Genomic DNA, 20,075 nt, shown 5'->3' with positions numbered 1-20,075 from the left:
CTGCTTAGATAGATGAGGCTCTCCCTGTCCAGGAGAAGTGAGGAGGTGGTTTGTGGTGTGGCTGCTTTAGCATTGGAAAAATCAACTAAAGATTTCCAGCTGTGAGTCGAGGGGAAATTTGTCTTCTTCCCCTGCAGTCAGGGCATAGGGCACAGAGTCCAGGGAAGGAGGCAGGCTGCTGTGGGCAGAGAAGTGCAGACTGCTGTGCAGTGCTCACAGGCAGAGGTGATGGTCTCTCAAATGAGCTGTGAGACAGGAGTTGATGTAGACTTTTCCCTCATTTGCATTCATTCCCTCTTCTGCCTTCATTCTAAACAGTCCTCATCGCAGCCTGGCTCTCCTGCTGCGCCTTCCCCCTCCCAGATGGACCTGGAGCAGCAACAGCACACGCCGCTTTTTGGAACTCCTCCACCTCCTCTTCCGCTTCCCTCGGTCCCAATGAAAGAGCCACCACCAGGCTATGAAGAGGCCATGAAGCAACAGCCAAAGGCCCAGGTGAGAGCTGTTACTCTCCCTGGTTTCCTTGGAGAGCAGATGAAAAGTTACCATTGTAAATCTACTTAGTTCCTTGATGTGGGCCAGTGATAGGGAATGGAGACACCACTGCACCTTTCTCATTGAACTTCCTCTGGAGGGTTTGGGCCAAACCTAAATCACAGGTTAAAAATCCCAAGCCATTCATTGTCGTTGCTGACCATACTTTCCCAGCCAGTAACAGCCTGGGTTACAGAAGACTGTTGTCATGATGTGCTCATTCTTGCTAGAAAACAGCCCCATCCATGGGGCAAGGAGAGCCAGCAGCCAAGGGTGTTGCTGGAGGTGGAAGTTCCCCTGGTAAATAGGAAGCTAATCCTGCACTTGCTCTCCCCAGGAGAATGGCTGTTCCAGCCAGCAGATGGACGACCTGTTTGATATCCTCATTGAAAGTGGAGGTAAGGAGACAAAGCCAGCATTTCCCACAGTCCCTGGGTCTGAGTCTGGGGATTGCAGAGCACTGAGGGGAAGAGTCTGTCATGGCTTCACTCTCTTCTCCAGTGTCCCTTCCAGCATCTTTAGCACTGGCAGATACTGATGGGATTTTGGGGAGGTGGGCTGAAAACTCCCCATAGCGAGGCAAGCACGGGCACTGGCTGTTTCCTCATCCCAGCTGGTGGTCAGTGATGGCTTAGTCTGGCGGGTGTCTGTGGCCTGGTGGGTAGGAGGGATTCTTCTGGTGTTCAGCCAGACTTTTCCTTACCTGGCCTGTTTGTTCCCTCTACAGAGATTTCTGCTGACTTCAAGGATCAGTCATCCCCAGCTGGGAAAGAACCGCCTGTGGCCCCGGCCTGTTCCCCACCGCCCAGCAGCAGCCACTCCTCGGAGCTGGCGGTGCCGGTGTCCCTGGGGCAGCCGGTGCTCGTGGGCCGGCTGGAGGACTTCCTGGAGAGCAGCACCGGCCTCCCGCTGCTGACGGCAGGCCACGATGGGCCCGAGCCCCTGTCCCTCATTGATGATCTCCACAGTGAGATGCTGAGCAGCTCGGCCATCCTGGACCACCCGCCTTCACCCATGGACACCTCGGAATTGCACTTTGCTCACGAGCCGTCTGGGGGCATAGCCCTGGATCTGGCTGAGGCTAACTTGGACAGCATGGACTGGCTAGAGCTGCCAGGGGGTTCTGTCATGAGCCTGGCTCCCCTGAGCACCACGGCTCCCAGCCTCTTTTCCACAGACTTTCTTGATGGACACGATCTGCAGCTGCACTGGGATTCTTGCTTGTAATTCTGTGAGCAGAGACTGAAGGGAATGGGAGTGGGAGGGCACAGGCATGCAGAGGGAAGAGGCCAGTCAACCAAAAAAAAAAGAAGAACGAGCTCCTATTATTTGTACTCCTCCCCTAACAGTGTCCTTCCTGCGTGAAGCCAGCAGTGGGCCAGGCCAGGGCAGGGAGAATGGCTGCTGGGGGGACAAGAGGCAGGAGGAGCTGTGGGGCTGGCAGCCTCCTGCCCACTCCACACAGCCTGGCCCAGCTGGGGTGAGAGCAGAGCCAGCAGCCCCTGTTCCTCCAGGCAGGAGCAATGGCAGCACATTGTTCCCTCACGTGGGACAGAGCATGACTGGGCCTGAGCTGTTTCCAGAAGCAGCACTCTGCTCCATCCTGGGATTGGTGGATAAAGGGGGTTGTGCTGCCCCAGCACGGTTGGTCTTAACGGTTGTGGAAAGGGATTCTACCTCTGGAGCAGGACACAAAGGCAGGAGGGCTGGCTGGGGCCCAGAGCAGCTGCCTTCTGCACCACCTGCCATCTCTCAGGGGAGGGTCTGATCTGCCACAGGGCTGGGAGGAGCTGGGCAGAACAGGCACCTTCTCTAAATGTAGCCAAAGGGAACCAGGGCTCCCCACCAACCTGGTACTGTCTAAGCTGGTTTCCCAAATATTGCTGAGCTTGGCAGAGGCCTGCCTGCTAGCTTCACTCACTTTGGGCTGCAAAATAGTTTTTTTAAGGTGCTAAAATCAGGTCCTTATATGTTAAAACTGCTGTCAGGCACAGCCCATTGCACCCAGCTTCCACTGCACTCATGACATCCCCAGGTGAGTAGGGCAGTCAGCCTGGGCAGGGACACGAAAGCGCCTGTGTGTCCTGGGGAGCGGGCGAGGGGCACAGCTGGCAATCAGTAACATATCACTGGGGGCCATGTGCAATCTGTCTCTGCCTTCTCTGTGTTGGTGCCTCACTGTAGCACGTGCCCCAGTGGAAAGCAGCAGCTGGAAATGGATGTTGGACCCCACAGGCAAGGACAGGGAAGTGGGACTACAAGAGTGGTGTTGTGTGGCACAGCGCAGGTCCTGGCTCAGTGACTGTGAGGGTCCCTTTCTGGGGAGGAGCCTGAAAGCAAGAATTGAACAGCTGACCTCTGCTCTTCCTTCCCTCCAGTCCCACAGGGTAAAAGGCATAAGTAAATGGCTGCTTACTTTGAGCTGGTGCCCTGTGTCCCTGTAGGGCCCCAGGCTGGTGCCTTGGGGCAACTGCAGACTGAGGAGTGGGTGGACAAGCCCCCAGGACCTCAAAGCCATGACGATGCTATTCCTTGGGCAGGACTCTGTGGTGGAGCACCAGGCCTGTGGCTCACTCTTATGCTGTTACTTTAGAATTCCTGTGTCAGTAGTAACTCACAGCCACACTGAGCATGTGGGACGTGACTTACGTGGATGTGGCCACCTCGCCACAAGGATGTCCCTGCTTTGGCCCTGAGCTGGGTCAAGGCTGCTCATGCTGAGTGACGTGGGGGAAGATGTGGCTTCTGAAGTGATGCAGACTGAGGTACTGACCTGCTCAGGCAATGAGAAGATCAACTGCCATCCTTCTCAGTATCTCCTTGAGGATGCTGTCCCCACCTTTCCCCCACACTGGGCTGCAGAGCTTCTGGCTGGGGAGGGGTAGCTGTGAGCCACGTGCTGCTTCCCTGCAACTTTGGTACCTGGTCCTCTTCCCAGGGAGAGGCTGTGCCACAGGGGTGCTGGTACCTCTGCTCCATGGTGAGGCAGGTAAATGCCAACCCTGCACAATGTGCTCTCCCTCAGCCACTGAACTGGCAGCTGGGTGGGGTCATGCCTGTTTGCAGCTGGGAGATACTCCTGCTTTCCTGAGCCCTTTGCTTGTTAACTGCATGGGGAGCCACTTTCTTAATCATTAGCAGGGGGAGCCTGCTGGCAGCTTCCTTTCTTTCCCCTCCTCTCCTCTGGCCCTGAGCTGTAAGCAAGTTGGAGCCTCTTATCTGCCTCCCTCAGTGTCTGGGTTGGGGAGGACACCACCCCCCTATCCCCTTCCCCACAGGCTTTCTGTTCCTCTAGCTACAGCGTCACATCCTAAAAATCAGAATAAAAGCCTGGTGAGCACCCCCTTTATCCTCCTGAGCCCTCCCGGAATTCTCTCCTGGCGCAGCCCAGGTGCTCACTGGGAGCAGAGAGTACTTAGCAATCACCTTACAGAGCTTTCACCACCTCTGCCCAGCTGTGGGGACAGGAGGCAAGGAGTTTCTAATGAGGAAAGTATGGGGGGGAATGGGAGGAACTCCAAGATGCTAGGGGGAAAATGTGAGGCTGCCCGTTTGTCAGACTCGAGCAAAATCAGGTTCTTCAGCCCATAGTTGCAGTAGCCCCCACGAAAACCAACTGTGAGATTTCTTTGGTACAAATAATTACAATTCTGCAGCTATTAAATAAAGAAGGAAATTATCAATAAAGTGCAGTGAGTTCCTAGAGGAAGGTGGGAGCACTCCAGCTGCAGTCCTGACCTGACCTAGTGATGGTTCCCTGCCCTGAGCCAGGTATTCCAGTGATTGGCAGAGAGATGCCAATGCCTGGTAACAGTGTAGCCCTTCCCAGAGATTGCTGGTGGAAGGCTGAGCTCACAGCTGCTCCCTTTCACCTTCACCCATCCAGGTGTGAAACTGTAGGAATTTAATGACCCTGACTTTGCCCAACATACTTGCATTGGCTGAAGAGCTTCAAGGAGCCCAGAGGATACAGAACCATGAGCCTCATGTCCTGAGGAGCCTGGCTGACCTGTGGGAGCCCCTCTGCACAAGGGGCTTCTGCCAGGAGAGCGAGTGCTAGCCCTGTGCCTGTGGGCAGAGGGAAAGGTGGTACCTCAGCCCCAGAAATGTTAGAAAGTCTTTTCCCCAAGCAGTGCCCAGAGCAGGCTTGCCCAGTTCTCTGCTTTCTTACTATTATTTCTTTGAATAATAGTTCAATAGTTCTTTGTTGGAAGAGGTATTCCCCTGGATGTACATTTTTGCACCCGTTGGGAAAAACGAAGTCTGATGTTCTGCCTCTACCTTGAATGTAATCCTGAATCTTTCTGCTGTAACCACTACTTGTTTGTAATGTGTATTTGACTAGCACGCACTCTCCCTTCCACTATGCAGCCACTGGCGAGGGGTGATCAGCACCATCACAGTCAGATGGTGCTGGGGCATCAGATCCAGAGCGAGTATTCAACTGGAAAAGGATAAAAGTGACAAGTTAATGGGGGAGAGAATGGATCTTTAAATTGAATTATTTTTTCAGTTACAAATATTTGAAGAAAAAAAAATCCATTTTATTAAAAAAATTCCAAACAGCCAGGTTCTCAAAAACTTCTCTGCTATGCTGGTGGGAGGGCTTGGGGCCATTCTGCCTTTTTCAGCTAAGGGTGGGTGATCCCTCTGTGTCTTTCTCAAACCTGAAAAAAGCAGCTTAAGTGGTTGTGGCTCATCCTTCTCAGCTGCAGGAAGATTCCCCCAGTGTATGGAAATTACCTACCCTGCAACCAGAAGCAGGTTTTAGAAGGGACACCTATTTATCTCCCCCGGCCCAGCAGGCTGGTCTAGACTGAAGGTGGTGATGAGATGACACTGCCCCTTCTGCAGCCACATTCCAAAGGAATTACTTTCACTGAAGACAGTCACTTTCAGAATATATGCTGCAACTTCCACCCTCCCACAAGCTTGGACTTCTAAACACAGTTCTCCCAAGGGCCCGTGCCCTGTTACTGTCCCACTCTGCAGCTCAGCCTACACCTGCTTATTCCAGACACTTCTACAGACAACACTGCTGTCCCCACCACCCAGCCCTGCTTTCTGCTAGCCCCTCTGCCTTTCCTAAGGGTCCTTCCTCTGCAGTGTCCCTACAACCGGTAGTTTCCAGTATTTCTGTCTTTTTCAGGCTCTGCTGTGAATCTGCTCTTAGGGCTGGTGGCACAGAGGCGAGGCAGGGCTGCCACTGCTGACAGCAGAACTGGCTCTGCCCTGGCGGCTGCCTGACCTTGTGGGCTGCTCCAGTGGAAGGAGTTCCCTCAGTCAAATGGCAGAAAGGAAAAACTAAACCAAGTCCTGGCCCTGTCAAAAAAACCCCACAAAGCCCAGAACTCTCCCAAGACGCAGTTTTTATTTACAAACCCACCAAATAAAGGAAAGTAAGAATCTAGTGTCATCCCATCAGTAGTTTGTGCTCACAGACAAGCGCTTTCAGTAGAAAGTCACAGACTCTGTATCCAGAGCCACCACCACAAAGCAGCAATTCTCCACTCCTGACCCATGTCCCCGTTGCCATTGCAGGGTGAGGAGGACGAGTAGGTCTCCCTGAGCCAGCTCCAACCTAAACCTTGTCCTGAGCTGCAACGATGCCAAAATATACATGTTCCTGGAGTAAATTTACAGCTTTTTGGTTAACAGTAAAAATCATCTCGAGACTAAAAGGACAGCATGAAACACTCTTGTTTAGAGGAGAGGTGGTTTTTGTCTGCTCCCAGAGTAGACAATGACCATCCCCTAAGGCTGTTACAGTGGTAACAGGCTGGTAAATTTGGGCAACTCCTGTCAACACCCCACACCAGTGCCAGGGATGTGGGATGAAACTGATGCCAGTTCTCCCTTCTTAGCTCCAAGTCAAAGGAACTCTGCTGTGTCCCCCAGCAGAGGGGAGCCCTTGGCTGCCATGGGGAGGGGATGTGCTCTCTCTGCTGCTGTATGGCAGTGAGTCTCTCACCAGCCCAATTCCACATGCAGCTGCAGTGCCAACTGTCAATGGCACCAGCTCTCATGGATCAAAGCCACCCCTAAAGGGCCACCTCCCCCCCACAGCTCCAGCCACAGACACACTCATATCTCCACACGTGACTGCTAGTCCATGGGGCAGGGCACAATGGCTCCAGCCAGGCTGCTCCCCAGAGCACTGGCGGGGAGACAGGGCTGAGAATAGCAGAAGATAGGGGTGGCAGAGATGCGGAAAGCTGGAGGGGGCACTTGCTTTTAGTAGCCAGAACACACTTGTCCCTTTGCAGCATCACCCTCAACCATCAGCCCCCTCTGGCCTGCAGCTCAGCCTCCTGGCACTGCTCCATCTGTCCCAGGTGGTTTGGCAGCCCCTGGGGGGGATTTTGTCACAGATACAAGTGGGTGGGGTGGGGAAGGGCAGGGCGTGAGACATGAGGGAGTAGAAGAGATGAGTGTGGCCATCCAGAAGGTCCCCAGGATGGGGCGGGGTGGAGGTCACCCATCTATGTCCCAGCTGAAGAGATGGTGCTTCACAAGCATGTCCTGCACCCCTTCCTTCAGTGGCTTCTTCTCCTTCTCCTGCAGGATGACACAGAGACCCAGGTCAGTGCACCATGCCCAGGAAAGGAGAGGTTGTGTCTGCGGGCAGAGCCTGAGCATACCGAGGCTCTGGCACCCAGAGCAGCTTCCTGCACTTCCCACCTCTGCACAGCTGGCCTTTGGTTTGGAGAGCATCAGGGAAAGGGAGCCTGACACTTCCCTCTGCCTCAGCTGGGCAGGGCAGGCAGCCCCCTCTGCCACCACTGCCCCACAGCTCCTGCTGCAGCTGCTGGAAAGCAGCCCCATCCACAGCCTCTGGAGCTGGCTCCAGAGGAGGCAGATGATGGGCTGAAGCACAAAGCTGGGAGAGGGAGGCAGTAAGTGAAGCCTCTGGCTGAGTGAAAGAATGAGAGATGCCACCTACTCACCTCCCTCTTTATTGGCAGCTCCCAGTCCTGAGAGAGGCTGAAAGCAAATTTGCCGAGGACTCTGCAACAAAACCAGAAGAGTGCAATGTTAATATGGACCCCCCAGACCACACTCCCAGCCTTTGCCCACAACTGCTGCTCCAGGCACACAAATACACTGTCTCCCCAGCTTGTCCTGGCATGCCACTAAACTTACAAGGATGAAATTCCTTGTTTGATGGTGTTGAAAAGACAGCAGCAGTCACTTATTCCCTCCTTGCTGGGCTTCACATCCTCCCAGGCCAGGCTGGAAGAAGGAGCTTGAAGATGTGACTCAAGTGCAGCCCCTACAGAGCCTGGTGCAGCAGCACAGGGAGGCACGGGCAGCCCCGGGCTCCTGGGGACTGCAGACACGCCTGGCTGAGGGCTGCAGATGGCAGGTTCCTCTCCAGAAAGCAGACCCCTTCCTGCAGCACCTCAGAATCCTGCAGCACCCTCCCTCTCCCTGGAGCAAGAGAAGTGTCCTGCAGCAGAAGTGTTCAAAGGGGCTGGCACGGGGCGCTCCCTTTCTGGCTGGGAGAGGCAGGACATAAGACATGAACTAGTCCCACTCGTGTGGGACTGTGCCTGACTGGCACTGCCCCCATGCTGTGGGACATGGCAGCCCAGAGGTGGCAGAAACCCCGCCCATTCAGCAGCAGGCTGAGAACATGACACCCTGAAGTGTGCACACACAGGGCTGCTCTGGTTACAGATGCTCCCACTGCGGCCTGAGGCAAGTGGTGGTGCATACAAAAGCCAGCTTCCATTGAACGACAGCAGGAACCAGGCTCGGGAAGTGGTGATGGCAGGGGCTTTGCCTTCCAGCTCCCTGGGACTTGATCTGGCTTTGCAGAGTGCAGGAGGGCTGGGGCATGGATGCCTGGAGCCCCAGGGATGTGTGCCCTGGGCTCCAAGTGACGGCCTTGTGAGAGCTCAGGCACTAAAGCTGCTTTCAGCCCCTCACCTAACCAGGGAGTCAGCAGGTGACTGACTCCTTCCCAGCCAATGACTGTCCAACTGTCTCCCTAGGACATTCCCTGCTCGGACTTAGAGCGCCTGTCAAAGGACATGGAGAGCAGTGGGGTTGAAAATGCAGACTCTCCATCAGAGTAGGTGTACAGCAGGAGGCAGGCAAAGGCTGCCTGCTTGTCACAACAGGACCCCAGGATCCAAGTTCTGCTCTTGGATCAGGCAGGCACAGTGCCTCACGATAAACTGTCCAGAGATTTCCTGCTGCATCAGCATACAGCAGGAAATCTCTGTGGCTGGGATGTCTGGGCAGCCCATGCTGCAACTCACTGGAGAGGGCCCAAACCCAGCCATAGTGAGGGCCACCTCCTGCAGAGGAGGGGGAAATCTATTCCAGACACTGGCACGGGGACATGCCATGGGGACACTCACCTCAGCTCACATTTGATCTGCACCCAGCCAGGACTGCGCAGGAACGACCAGGGATGGAACCACTTCTCTACGGTCTGCAAGCTTGAGCACAGCACCTCCAGCCACAAATGCAGCACCTGCTCGCTGCAACAATGGGGTATAGGCTTGTTACTCAGCTGCAGCCAGGGAAAGAAACCCTATCCCTCTGGGGTAATCTCTTTTCAGCCCAAGCCTCGACCCCCATCCCCAGCCCTGTGGGAACAGGATAACCCCGTAAGCTTGTGTGAGCTCCTTCTTCCAGCTAGGAATCAGGCCAGCACAATGCACAAGGAACAAGTCTCTCCCAGTGGCTGCAGTGAGAGGGGGAAAAAAAAATGCTGTGGCCTAAGACTGAAACCACTGCTGCTCTTAAGCCCACTCTGTCCCTTCCCAAGCTCTTTGCAGCCAAAATGCCGAGGATGCCAGGGCCAGATGACTCACTTGAGTCCAACACAGATAAGAGAACGAAGCTTCACATCCATCTGTGCATGTGCAGCATCGTGTGTCATGTTCACAGCCTGAACCGCCTGCAGGGAGGGAAGGTGTGGTTACTGCTGGGCAGCCACTTTAGCAACACAGCCAAATGCTGCCCTCCCTGGTGCTCCCACCCCCACCAGTGCCCCCTGCTACCACCAGAGGGGCTAAGAGAAGGTCTGGGAGACTCTGCATTTCCCTCCAACAGTCTCCACAGGAAACGTCCCCAAAGTAGGAGCTGGGCTCTGGCTGGGCTTGGGGCAGCACTCACCCTGTAAAGCAGCTCCTCTGGAGTGAGGACTTTGCCATCTTCATCAAGCCTGTAAAAATCACAGCAGAGATCCAGCTAGCTCCAGTCACCCCGAGCATATGCAGGCCTTTCCTGCTTCATACCCCAACAGCTCTCATGCTACCGCTGAGCCCAGAGGTGCCCCCGCAGCCACAAGAGCCAGATACAGACCCAGAATAAAACACAGGGGCCAGGGGAGGGGACAAGAGCCACTGCCAGCCCCAGGTCAGCACAGGCACAGCAGCCTGCTGACACCACACCCACAGGAGCATGGGGCAGACCGTGAACCTTGCCAAGGTACAGAGCAGCATCAGTTTAATGAGCATGGAGGAACAGGGCACAGACCTGTAAGTCTTGCAGAGCACAAGTCGAGAATACACGGAGTCAAAGTCCCGTTCCACTTCCCGGCTTGCAGCCTGGAGGAGCAGAGGAACACTCAGCATACCTGCCCTAAACCTGCCACCTCAGCCCTCTGGCAACACTGCCCCATGAAAGGAACTGGGACATCTCACCTCTTCAATGAACAGCCAAGGGTGGCAGGCTCCCCCCAGAAGAGATGGCTTCTTCAATCCATGTTCAAATATGGACTTCAATGCTGGACAGAGTGTGCCTCGCACCAAATCTGTCACTCCCTCTGTGACAGAGTCATCTCCAGCGATGGAGTACTGAGGAACAGGAAGAGCCAGCTCTCAGGGGGCAGAGCATGGAGGTGGTCCACTCACCTACACCTCTGCACAGACCAATTCTACTCCCAAGTGCCCACCAGAAACCCCTCCTCCCTGCCTCTATCTGCCATGCTCTTGCATAAGGCCCCATGTTCTGTGCCACTGCAGGGGATCTCTGGAGACCTTTGTGTTTAGGTGGTGCCCAGGCGACCCTACAAGTGACCCCAGCATCACCCTGGCAGCATTCAGCACATAGGAATGTGATGGTGTGATGCTGACTGAGCTAAGGTGTGGAGAGGGACTTGCACTGAGGATCTCTGGGACTCTGTAAGCTGCTAAAAGTCAAGACAAACAGAACCAAATAGGAATTTCCAGGTCAGGGGGAACACCGCTTTGAGGTATCACTGGCTCTCTGACACACTGCTAACACTCCCATACGTGGGATCCTCTCTGTTTCCACAGTTAGGAGCAGAAACACAGCAGTGCAGGACATTTTTGTGCACAGAGAGGTCATCTGCATCTAAGGAGCCAACCCTGAGAGAAGGGGAAAGAAGCGATAGGTCAATACTGACATCTCTCTGGGGGCTCCTCTAGGGGGACTTGGGTCAGCCTGTCAGCTCTTCCTCACTTCCCAAATGCTGAGAAGAGAGAGAACCAGGCCTTCTCCACTTCTCCTGAAAAGTGCTTAGGTCAACAGCTGCTGATGTTTGTCTCATACACACTACCTGAATGTTGAGGACGTATTGAAGTAGCTGCAATAGATAAGTGCCATCCTATCACTGCCAGCTGTAAGAGGAACTAAAACAGACTGTCTCCTTGGGCACAACTGCTTGGGAAGAATTTACTGTCATGATCACAAAGCATGAGCAGGATTCATAGGTACAGCCTCAAAGGAGTAAAAGAACACAGGCAGCTGGGAGCAGACAGAAACACTGCCCTGCTTCCTCATCTCTAGGGTCCTTGCAATGCCTGGCATCACACATAGGTGCCTCGGCAGCCCTCTGGGGCCCTCACTCTCCACTTGGTCAGCATGAGGAATTTGAGTAAACAGATTTAGGAAGATAAGCTGCCTAATCACATCACAAAGCATCCAGTGGCCAGAGAAAGCAAACAGACTGAAAGAGGGAAATCAATTGCTCTTTTCACCTGTTTCTTTTTAGTTATGACATAACCCTTTTTTTAAATGTGAAGTTTTTTTGTAATTGTGGGGTTTTTAAGTACCTCTTTACTCCGCTCATCCAAGATCTCCACGAATTTTGCAGGAAACCAACCTACAAAGAGTGAACAAAGAGATGAGCCTGACAAAGATACTGAGAAGTCCTTACACAAAGCCCAGTGGGAGCTGAGAAAAAAATCAGAGTTCATAGGGCCTACCACAAAAGAAGGAAGCAAGATGCCTCAAAATCACAGTAACTAAGGCAGCTGCACAAGAAAGCCAGTTGCAGGACACTGCCCACACGCAGCAGTGGTGACATGCACCCAACCACCCCATGCCAGGAGGATGGAGCCAAAACCTACTGCTTGCAAGAAGTGACCAGGTCACTGCTGCATGACTGCTCTCATACATTTCCTTTGCCCCTGGCAGACACTCTGGGTACCTGCCAGAGCCTTTGGTGCCAGAGCAGTTGTAGATGAATTGATGCTCTGCATCTGGCCCCACTCTCCCCAGTGCAACCCATCCTGTTCTCACCTCTCAGTCCATTCAGCTCTCCCACCCAACAGTGCTCATCCTTCTGGGAAATGATCTGAAAAAGAGGGAGTGGAAAATACCAGTTGAAGAGGTTGCAGTGGCAGGAGGGGTACAGCTGTCTGGCTGTGTATCCACAATGAGGAACTGCTTTGTTCTCAAGTGCTTTGCCAATGTTGTCTTCTCACATAGCCCAGGGCCTTCAAGGGCACAAAGCTACTGCAAACATCCTCTTCTCCCCAGTTTTAGATGGGATGCTCACAATTAAATGCAAATGGATGCTTTTACAATTCAGTATGCAGTGTTAAACTGGGACTTGGGTTGGACCAAATCCACCTTTTGCACAGCTGTACAACAGCCAGGAAAGGGACTTTGTGGTGGCATTGACAAAGACCCACAGGACAACACCCCCAGGAACACACTGCCTCATTCCCAGGCAGTCCCTAGGAGCACCAGCTGCTTCTCTTGAGCTCCTGACTGGGCTCTGAGCTTATCTCCTCCCTTCTTCCCTGCAGGAGAGGTAGCACAGCATCCCAAACAAGCTGGGTCTGCTTGTCCCCCCGGTGCCTGTCCCCAGGCTGACACACCGTGATGATGTCGTTCTTGCGGAAGCCCAGCTCATCGTCGTCATGGCGCTCAAAATCCAGCAGTGCCTTGGCTCGGCGGCGCCGGTTGCGGGAACAGGCCACGTAGGTCTCGTGGTCCCGCTGGTGGCTCTCCATGCTGTAATCTGGGGTCAGATCCTAGCAGGCACACACAGGAGAGCAGAGAAGAATCAAAGTCCACAGGTGACTCCCAGCTATCTGCCAAAGCCTGCCTGCCCCTGTTCCCAAACCTTTTCCTGCTCCTAGACGGCAGACAACCTCTCAGCACAGCCCTCCACCACAGATGGATTAAGCAAGCCTCACCCTCCAGCCATTACACCTAGCTTGTTCTTTCTCAAGCCCACCCTTTGAGAGCATTTGAACAGCCCTGTCCTGTGTTGAACACTCAAAACCCAAGCCTGGAGCACACAGCAATGCAGATCCAGCTGTTTCCACTCACAATTATGCAGTTCTTGGGATCCACACACTGGAAGTGCCGTGCCACCTGGAGGATGGCCTCACGCAGGTCAGCCACCAGCTCTGTCTGCTTGATATTCTTGGCTTTCAGTGCCTCCAGATCATCATCCCCTGGTGGAGCCCATGCAGCCAGAGGGAAGACAAGGGAAGTGAAGCAAGTACATGGTATTTAGTTTTTATTACTGTTAGAAATTACTGGTTCTGAAGAAACCAAAAAAGCCTAACATCAGAAGTACCTAAACTAAGGCAGGTACTTACTGCCAATCTAGTCAATAATGTAAATAGTACATACAAATTTGACAGCATCAAATTTTAAGGAGATGATATTTCAAACCGCATATGGAACTGGAATATGTCATCTCTGATCTGTCTGGGAAACTCTAGTATACCAAGGTACTACTTTAGAGAAGTGTCTATAATATATAGTCAGCTGAAAGGTGGGACACAAGACTGGGGAACTTGCAATAATTCCCTTCAACTGAAGTTCTCTTGAAAATGATTCAGGTTTTGGTTGCATTACTTCTGATATTTGTATAACTCACAGGCTGAGAGCACATTCTTCACCGAGTCTTAGAAAAGATCTGAAAAACCAAGACAGCCCACTTTCCTGTGCCAGTCATGAAGTCAGAGCCACAAGAGACCTCAAACTCCTTAAGAGCCAGACTTCAAATGTTTGGGGTGTACAGAAATGGTCATGAGCCCAAAGTAAAAGTTACCAAAGCATCTATTATCTATCACTAATCTCCCCAGGAGTTTTGACAGCCTATGTCTATTACCTTATGCAAAAAGATACCTGATGGGATGGATTCTTTAGACAGTTAATGTATCTAAATGCCTTAAACATTGGGTACATGATGTTTGGAAACAATGAATCATTTGCTTATTTTTAAAAAAAAATGTTTTGTATTAAATCTGAAGTGTACTTTCATATATCTAGTTTTGCTCCCTCTATAATATACTGAAGATGTGGTAGCTTGATTAACAAAATTAACATTTACACTGATACATTTTTTCACTGAACTCCAATGTTTGTACAAACACAGCTTTTATTCAGGAGCTGAGTAAATCATTGGCTAGCAAATTAGTACTCTGCTTATCTTGTAGCAGCGTTATAGAAAACTGTATGAATAAAGCGTGGCCTGAGCTACAGCTGCTGCAACAGCTATATACACATTAAGCTTCTGCTAATTGGAAAGTGATTAAGAGTATCTCTTAATCATGTGATCCTAATTAAAAAGACCCAAACTTTAGAAACATAAATAAAAGCACAAAATTAGATATAAAATTATGTTTATAATTGTTTTCTATTTGCTACATTAAATTATTTGAGATACATCAGATACACAGAGCTTAGGAGAAAACTGAACTTTGCTTCAGAAAAACTGTGGGGCATAGTTACTCCCAGTCCAAGCAATAAAGAAATAACAAAATCTCCTCCTCTGTATCCAAGGGTAGGTACAGAGCATGCCAGAACCCTCACTATTCAGAGATGCAGAGACTGAAAATAGATAGGTGAGCACGTAGACGTCGGGGGTTCCCAGAAATTTCATGCTGCTAAAATAGAATGAGACTAGAGAAGAAACTAAACCACAGCTACACCAGCTCTGTGGGCTGCTCTCATTTACATAGATCATTGATTCTTTCTGTCATCTCTCAGTCCCATATGGCCAAAACACCATGCTCTTCCCTCTTCCTTCTGTACTCAGATCAATCCCAGCCAAACACAAGCAGGAGATATGAGGAGCAAGTTCCACACTCTCCCACCTTAGAGTGGGCATGGTACAGAGGAAAGCAGCTGGCGTGTCCCCCAGACTCACCTCACTGCACTCAACATGTACACTTTCAAACTTCAACACCCACATTTCCAAACAGGAAACCACACTGCACAATCAGCCGCATGTGAGCAGGCTCTACTTTGAGCCTGCAAAGACTGATGACTGCACAGCTCTGCACAGGAGGAGCTCTTCTGCATTCCCTTGCTGCAATGCCTGCACAACAGGAAAACACCTCTTGCATGTTCTGCTCTCTACCAATCTTTCATTATTTCTTTCTCTTCCTGCATTGTAAATCTGGTTCAACTCTTTGAATCTCAACTACACAAAGCCCTGTCCAACCCAATCTAGCATGAGCAAGAGTCTGCTTCAAGCAGGAGACACTGGAATACAGACACTGAGAGGTCTCTTCTAAACAGTGCTCCTGTGGTTCTATGACTCCTGCTCAAGTTATTACCACATCTGAACTCACTCTAAGGAAGAAGAATTAAGCTCTGGGTAAGTTCTCCTTCCCTCCCAGATGAGGGCTAAGAACCAGTTCTACACAGTAACTATCACAGGCAGCAGACTTTACATTTAGGATTGATTGTCAGTTCTCAGTAGAGGGTGAATTTATCACATACAAGCTTTCCTTCCTCTCACTTGGGCTGAATTTTTCCATTGTGGTCAACTGCTGCAGGATGACAACTTCTCAGTTTTAACCAACATTTAAATACTAAGAATAATGTTAGGTGAAACATGTGATGGTCACTGTACAGAAGCCCCACTAAAATGATAAAACCCTATCAATTATCTCTGTTCTACCACTGATATATTTTGCAACTTGAACTTAAATTTTATCTTTGTGCAAGTGCATAACTCACTATCAGATTCACAAAAATACTCAAACTGTCAAGGAGACTAAGACACAAGAAAGGTGTGTGTGGCAGCCAAGCTCCCTGCCAGTTCAGTCTGTACCAACTGTATGATAACATTACATACAAAAGCTCTGAGTTTAGATTGCACAAACAACTTTCCTGTGTTTCTTCACTTCTCATGCTTGACTTTACAGAATCATGGCTATTCCACCATACTTTTTCTATGTAATGCTCTATGTGCTTGTAGGAAATCCATGACAATATATCAGCTTCCTGGAGAACATCAGAAAAGCTCCTCTCTGGAAAGACCAGTAAAGCCCATTTTTAGATTTATTCAGGCCATTTCAACAACAACAGGAACACTGTTTGAGCCCTGTAAATTCAGTATGTTGTCTTCTTCCGGAAAAACAATTCCTGTGGTGACATGAGGCAATTTCAAGAAGGCTAGCTAATTTCAAGTAGGGTGATGACACTGAGGCTTACAGCAGAAAGGGCTCTTATGGAGTCAAGAAATAAGTTACTCTTAAACCCTTGCAAATGCTATCCTGACTGTGCCCTTTCTAGACATATGTTGGCTTGGCTCATAAGTGAAGAAAATTAAGAGTCAAAAGCAAGACTTCCCCTTGTTGTTGAAGTCACAACATCAAACTCTCAGAAGAAGTAAGGGAAAACATAATGATGCTTTCATTTATAATTTTGATGGGTGACACACTTGGCATCCTGCCCTGTCTCAGATCTTCAGAAATGTTCCTGAACTGAGCAGAGTAAGATCAGAGAGTACCACATCCAGCCTGTGGACTGCATAAGGTCTGCCAGAAAATGTGTTTGACCTGTTGATCAGTGCAAGAAGGATATTACAGCTGGGCTGATCTGCACCTCCTGTTGGTCCACTATTCATGGACTGTCTCATCTAAAATTTACTTTTTGAGCTCAGATCAAAGAAATCAAGTGGTAAACTGCACTTCTTTGCTCTTATCCTTCAGTTCTGACTCCCTTCTCTCTAATCCCTCTGTCCCAATATTTCCCTGCTTTGCCTGCTCCCCTCCTTCCTAAGCTGCTATAGCCACCAGCTAGACACGAAAGGCACGGGATTGTCCTTACCGAAAAGCAGAGAGGTGATGCCGGATTTCCTGCGCTGAGTCCTGCGTCGCACAATCTGTGGGAGAGGGAACAGAGAACAAAGTGCACACATCAGGACAGATTTCAGAAATAAAATAAAGCAACCCACCACACCAGTCAGCTCCGGGCAAGGGGTCCTGACAGCTACCACTAGAAGGGGCAGGCCAGTGAACCGTCAGTTTTAGACACGTTGTCTAACACACTGACCTAACACATTGAATCTGCTTTACTGCTCCAACTGCTCCAAGTGCAACAGGTTATTTATACCGTAATTATTACAAAAGCATAATTGAAGTTCAAGAATCAACCACAATCCATGTAAATAATTTTAACTCTAATTCTATTTGTTGCAAAAAGCAGTCCAGCATGTAATTGCATATAAATTTCTAAGTGGATGGGTATTACATTTTAGAATTGCCTGAGTGTCTTGTCTGCAACTGTAGATTTTAGTCTAAGATTAAACACTGGTGTATTTTTAATTTGGCTCCTCAAAAGCAGCTGCTGCTGTTTTTTGACTCTACCTTCCAAGGTTATTTTAGTGTACCAGTTTTTTACTAATGGATTAAATTCAGTTCCTACTCTGCGTGCTTCAAGAAAATTCTGCCAAAAGCAGATGTTGTTTCTTTTAGTTTCCGTTAATGAAATGCATCACATTTCATCTTCACTCTCATGAATGATAATTACAATCAGTGCTAATATCCCTTTCATCTGGGGATTTATCAACCAGGACAGAACGGGCAGCATGTAATTGATACAGGACTTCCCAGTACACTTTCTTCACTGGGTAACAATTATCCTGGAACCCAAAATCCTCTCAAACAGGAGGACCTTCTGCTCCCAAACCGTAATTAGGTGGGAATCTGTAAGGAATGGTAAAAAGGGACTCTGTGCACCCACTTTGGATAGGTTGTTGACAGTGGTGCTGGAGTTGAGCAGCTGCCCCTGCTCAGCGATGAGGTAGGCCAGGTGTTTGCGGCGCTGAGTCTCCACTGCCACGTCGGTCAGGGAGCCAGCCACGCGCATGGCCTCTCGCAGCAACACATCTGCGTCTTCAATCTGGCTCGGGATGTCTGACAGCGTGTTGAAGATCGAGGCAGAGTTCTCCGACTGGATCAGCTCATCCTCCTGCAACAACACAGCATTTTTACCTCATGGAGGGGTAAACATGACAGCTGTGCTCCTGAGGCTGCTAGATGCAGTTTTACATTCTGTGTACAGACTGGGCAGGTACAACTAGAAAATTCCATTAAAAAAACCTTCCACAGGAAAAGTCCTAGCTACTTTTGACAGGGGAACAGCATCTTCTACTGCTCTACTGCACTCTCCTCCCAGAATTCTAGCTGGCATTTTTTTGAATCGCAGCATTCACCATTGAAAGAAATCAAATCAGCACAGAAAACCAAACTCAAACCTGTCCTGCACCAACCACTGGGACTAGTCATAGCAGGGATCTTGCTAAGGATAAGAGAATGGGAGCTGTACTCTAGAGCACCATGTCAAACTGTGCTCCACCTCCCCCTTACTCCCATCAGGATCACCCTTGCCCTTCACACAGCAAACTGAGTAACTGAATACAAAATTGTTTTTCACATAGAAAAGAAAAAAATCAAATGCAGTCATCTCTTAAAGCATTCAAGCAATGCCATCCAAAACCTGCCAGATGATCACAACTTTGGCTTTCTCTTTCCTCCCAGACTGTGCAAAATCAAAAGGTATCTCAGTTTAAATTTAGATGAGATGGATCCTCAGGTTTGGACCTAGACTGATTAGAGGGTGGCACCTGATGAGGTTTAATTATGTGGCAACAAATGAGATATGCACAGGAAACAGCAATCTCTAATTTCTGTGAAGTGCTTTAGAAGTTTTTCACAGCCTCCAGTTCTGATGGCAGCAGGATGTCATCTTCCCTAACACACTTCCAAAACACATACAGCAAGAGAATACAAAACCTTCTTGGCCCTAAATCTCAAAATTAAACACTGAAGTACAGTAAAGGCGGGACAGGAGCTAGGAATTACCTTCATACTTAGCATGCCCAAAGTGACTTGGAACAGCACCAGAGAGCCCTCGTAGAAGAAGAGGTCCCAAATACGCAGCAGCAGCTTGATGTGGACAACACTAGCAAAAGAGGTGAGGAACCAGTGCAAGGTGATCAGGGAGAGCTCTGTGAACAGAGACATGGAAAATAATCACAACAGAGGAAGTCAGTCAGCCAGTGAAGGTGGACTCTCCTAAGGGCTTCCCTCCATGCATTGCCTCCAGTTTCAGGAGGTTTGCTTCTCTCCCTGATGCTCCCCTTTGTGAAAAAGAACAATGCTCTTTGTCTGCATGTCACCCTGGCAAGAAATTTCTAGGGCACACTTTTACCAATGTCGTGCTCCTGAAGCAGCTTGTCCAGGCGGGGCAGGTACTGTACGATGAGCTGCCGCAGGACACGCTGGTCTGTCTGCACACCCATGAGGGTGGTGCTGAAGTAGGAGGCAGGAACCAATTCCTCAATGATAGCACACATCATCCAGAAGGCATCTTCCTCCTCCAAGAAGAGCAGCAGAGAAGCAGCCACCTAAGATTTTGAGGGAAGAAAAACTGCATGTTCTAAGAGGGAACTCTTACGGTAGAGAGTAGAGAAAAACTGTATGTTCTAAGAGTAGAACTCTTTCCCCACTTTCTCACATGGAGAGATGGACCAGTATCTAGGTGACAAAAATCTTCCTTCTGCAGGAGCTCTACTGCAGTCTCCACTGAAGGGATCTCTCCTCAGTATAATGACTGCCCCCTCCCCAACAGATGGATCAAAGTCTTCTGTATCTTTGGATGTATGGTGCTACTTTGCTATTCCTTCCTTAGGAGAAGTATTCCAGGTGGAAGAGATTTCTCTTCAGCTCACCTGGAGACCACAGTATCTGGCAGCACTACCTCAAATCATTCATGCTCTGGTGTAGCAGCCAGAGACAAACTGATCCCTATCACAAAGACACTCTGAAAGCAGGTTACCATGCCAGTGCCCTGACAATATCCAATGTCAGGGTAGAGCCAGGCAAGTCCCCGTAGTATCCTGCGCAGCCGTGGCACCCCGATGCTGTTCATGTTGGAGAAGCAGGCGTTGCTGGGCATTGTGCGTAGCAAGTCCTTTTCAATCTGTAAGGCAGCCATAAACAAGGACAGAGTCAGACTGCAGCATCTGAAAAACTGCCTTCAGCTCTCTGCACTTCCCCCTGCCCCCCGCCTCA

The 20,075-nt window shown here is 50.2% G+C and overlaps 2 protein-coding genes across 6 annotated transcripts in view; one reads left to right on the top strand and one right to left on the bottom strand.

The window, feature by feature from the left end:
* The window catches only part of MRTFA (myocardin related transcription factor A), a 65,922-nt gene extending 64,054 nt beyond the window's left edge, over nucleotides 1–1,868 (top strand). The window contains exons 12-14 of the mRNA XM_059846497.1: nucleotides 319–495; nucleotides 872–932; nucleotides 1,262–1,868. Of these exons, the coding sequence (XP_059702480.1) occupies nucleotides 319–495; nucleotides 872–932; nucleotides 1,262–1,761 (738 nt within the window). The 3' untranslated portion in view covers nucleotides 1,762–1,868. The remainder of the gene's footprint in view (nucleotides 1–318; nucleotides 496–871; nucleotides 933–1,261) is intronic.
* Nucleotides 1,869–5,886: 4,018 nt separating this feature from the next.
* Nucleotides 5,887–20,075, bottom strand: part of SGSM3 (small G protein signaling modulator 3) — a 29,767-nt gene continuing 15,578 nt past the window's right edge. For all 5 annotated transcript variants that reach the window (XM_059846499.1, XM_059846503.1, XM_059846502.1 and 2 more), the window contains 16 exons: nucleotides 19,840–19,983; nucleotides 19,213–19,408; nucleotides 18,864–19,009; nucleotides 17,743–17,970; nucleotides 16,828–16,882; nucleotides 13,081–13,208; nucleotides 12,624–12,779; nucleotides 12,040–12,094; nucleotides 11,571–11,620; nucleotides 10,197–10,349; nucleotides 10,030–10,100; nucleotides 9,667–9,715; nucleotides 9,363–9,448; nucleotides 8,904–9,026; nucleotides 7,482–7,542; nucleotides 5,887–7,092 (listed from right to left, as the gene is read on the bottom strand). In XM_059846499.1, coding sequence (XP_059702482.1) covers nucleotides 7,009–7,092; nucleotides 7,482–7,542; nucleotides 8,904–9,026; nucleotides 9,363–9,448; nucleotides 9,667–9,715; nucleotides 10,030–10,100; nucleotides 10,197–10,349; nucleotides 11,571–11,620; nucleotides 12,040–12,094; nucleotides 12,624–12,779; nucleotides 13,081–13,208; nucleotides 16,828–16,882; nucleotides 17,743–17,970; nucleotides 18,864–19,009; nucleotides 19,213–19,408; nucleotides 19,840–19,983 — 1,785 coding nt within the window. In that variant the 3' untranslated portion in view covers nucleotides 5,887–7,008. The remainder of the gene's footprint in view (nucleotides 7,093–7,481; nucleotides 7,543–8,903; nucleotides 9,027–9,362; nucleotides 9,449–9,666; nucleotides 9,716–10,029; nucleotides 10,101–10,196; nucleotides 10,350–11,570; nucleotides 11,621–12,039; nucleotides 12,095–12,623; nucleotides 12,780–13,080; nucleotides 13,209–16,827; nucleotides 16,883–17,742; nucleotides 17,971–18,863; nucleotides 19,010–19,212; nucleotides 19,409–19,839; nucleotides 19,984–20,075) is intronic.

The sequence above is a fragment of the Haemorhous mexicanus genome, chromosome 5, assembly GCF_027477595.1.
Source record: "Haemorhous mexicanus isolate bHaeMex1 chromosome 5, bHaeMex1.pri, whole genome shotgun sequence".
NCBI classification, from domain to species: Eukaryota; Metazoa; Chordata; class Aves; order Passeriformes; family Fringillidae; genus Haemorhous; species Haemorhous mexicanus.
The sequence above is the reverse complement of the archived record's forward strand: the minus strand, read 5'-3'. Positions and strand labels throughout refer to the sequence as shown.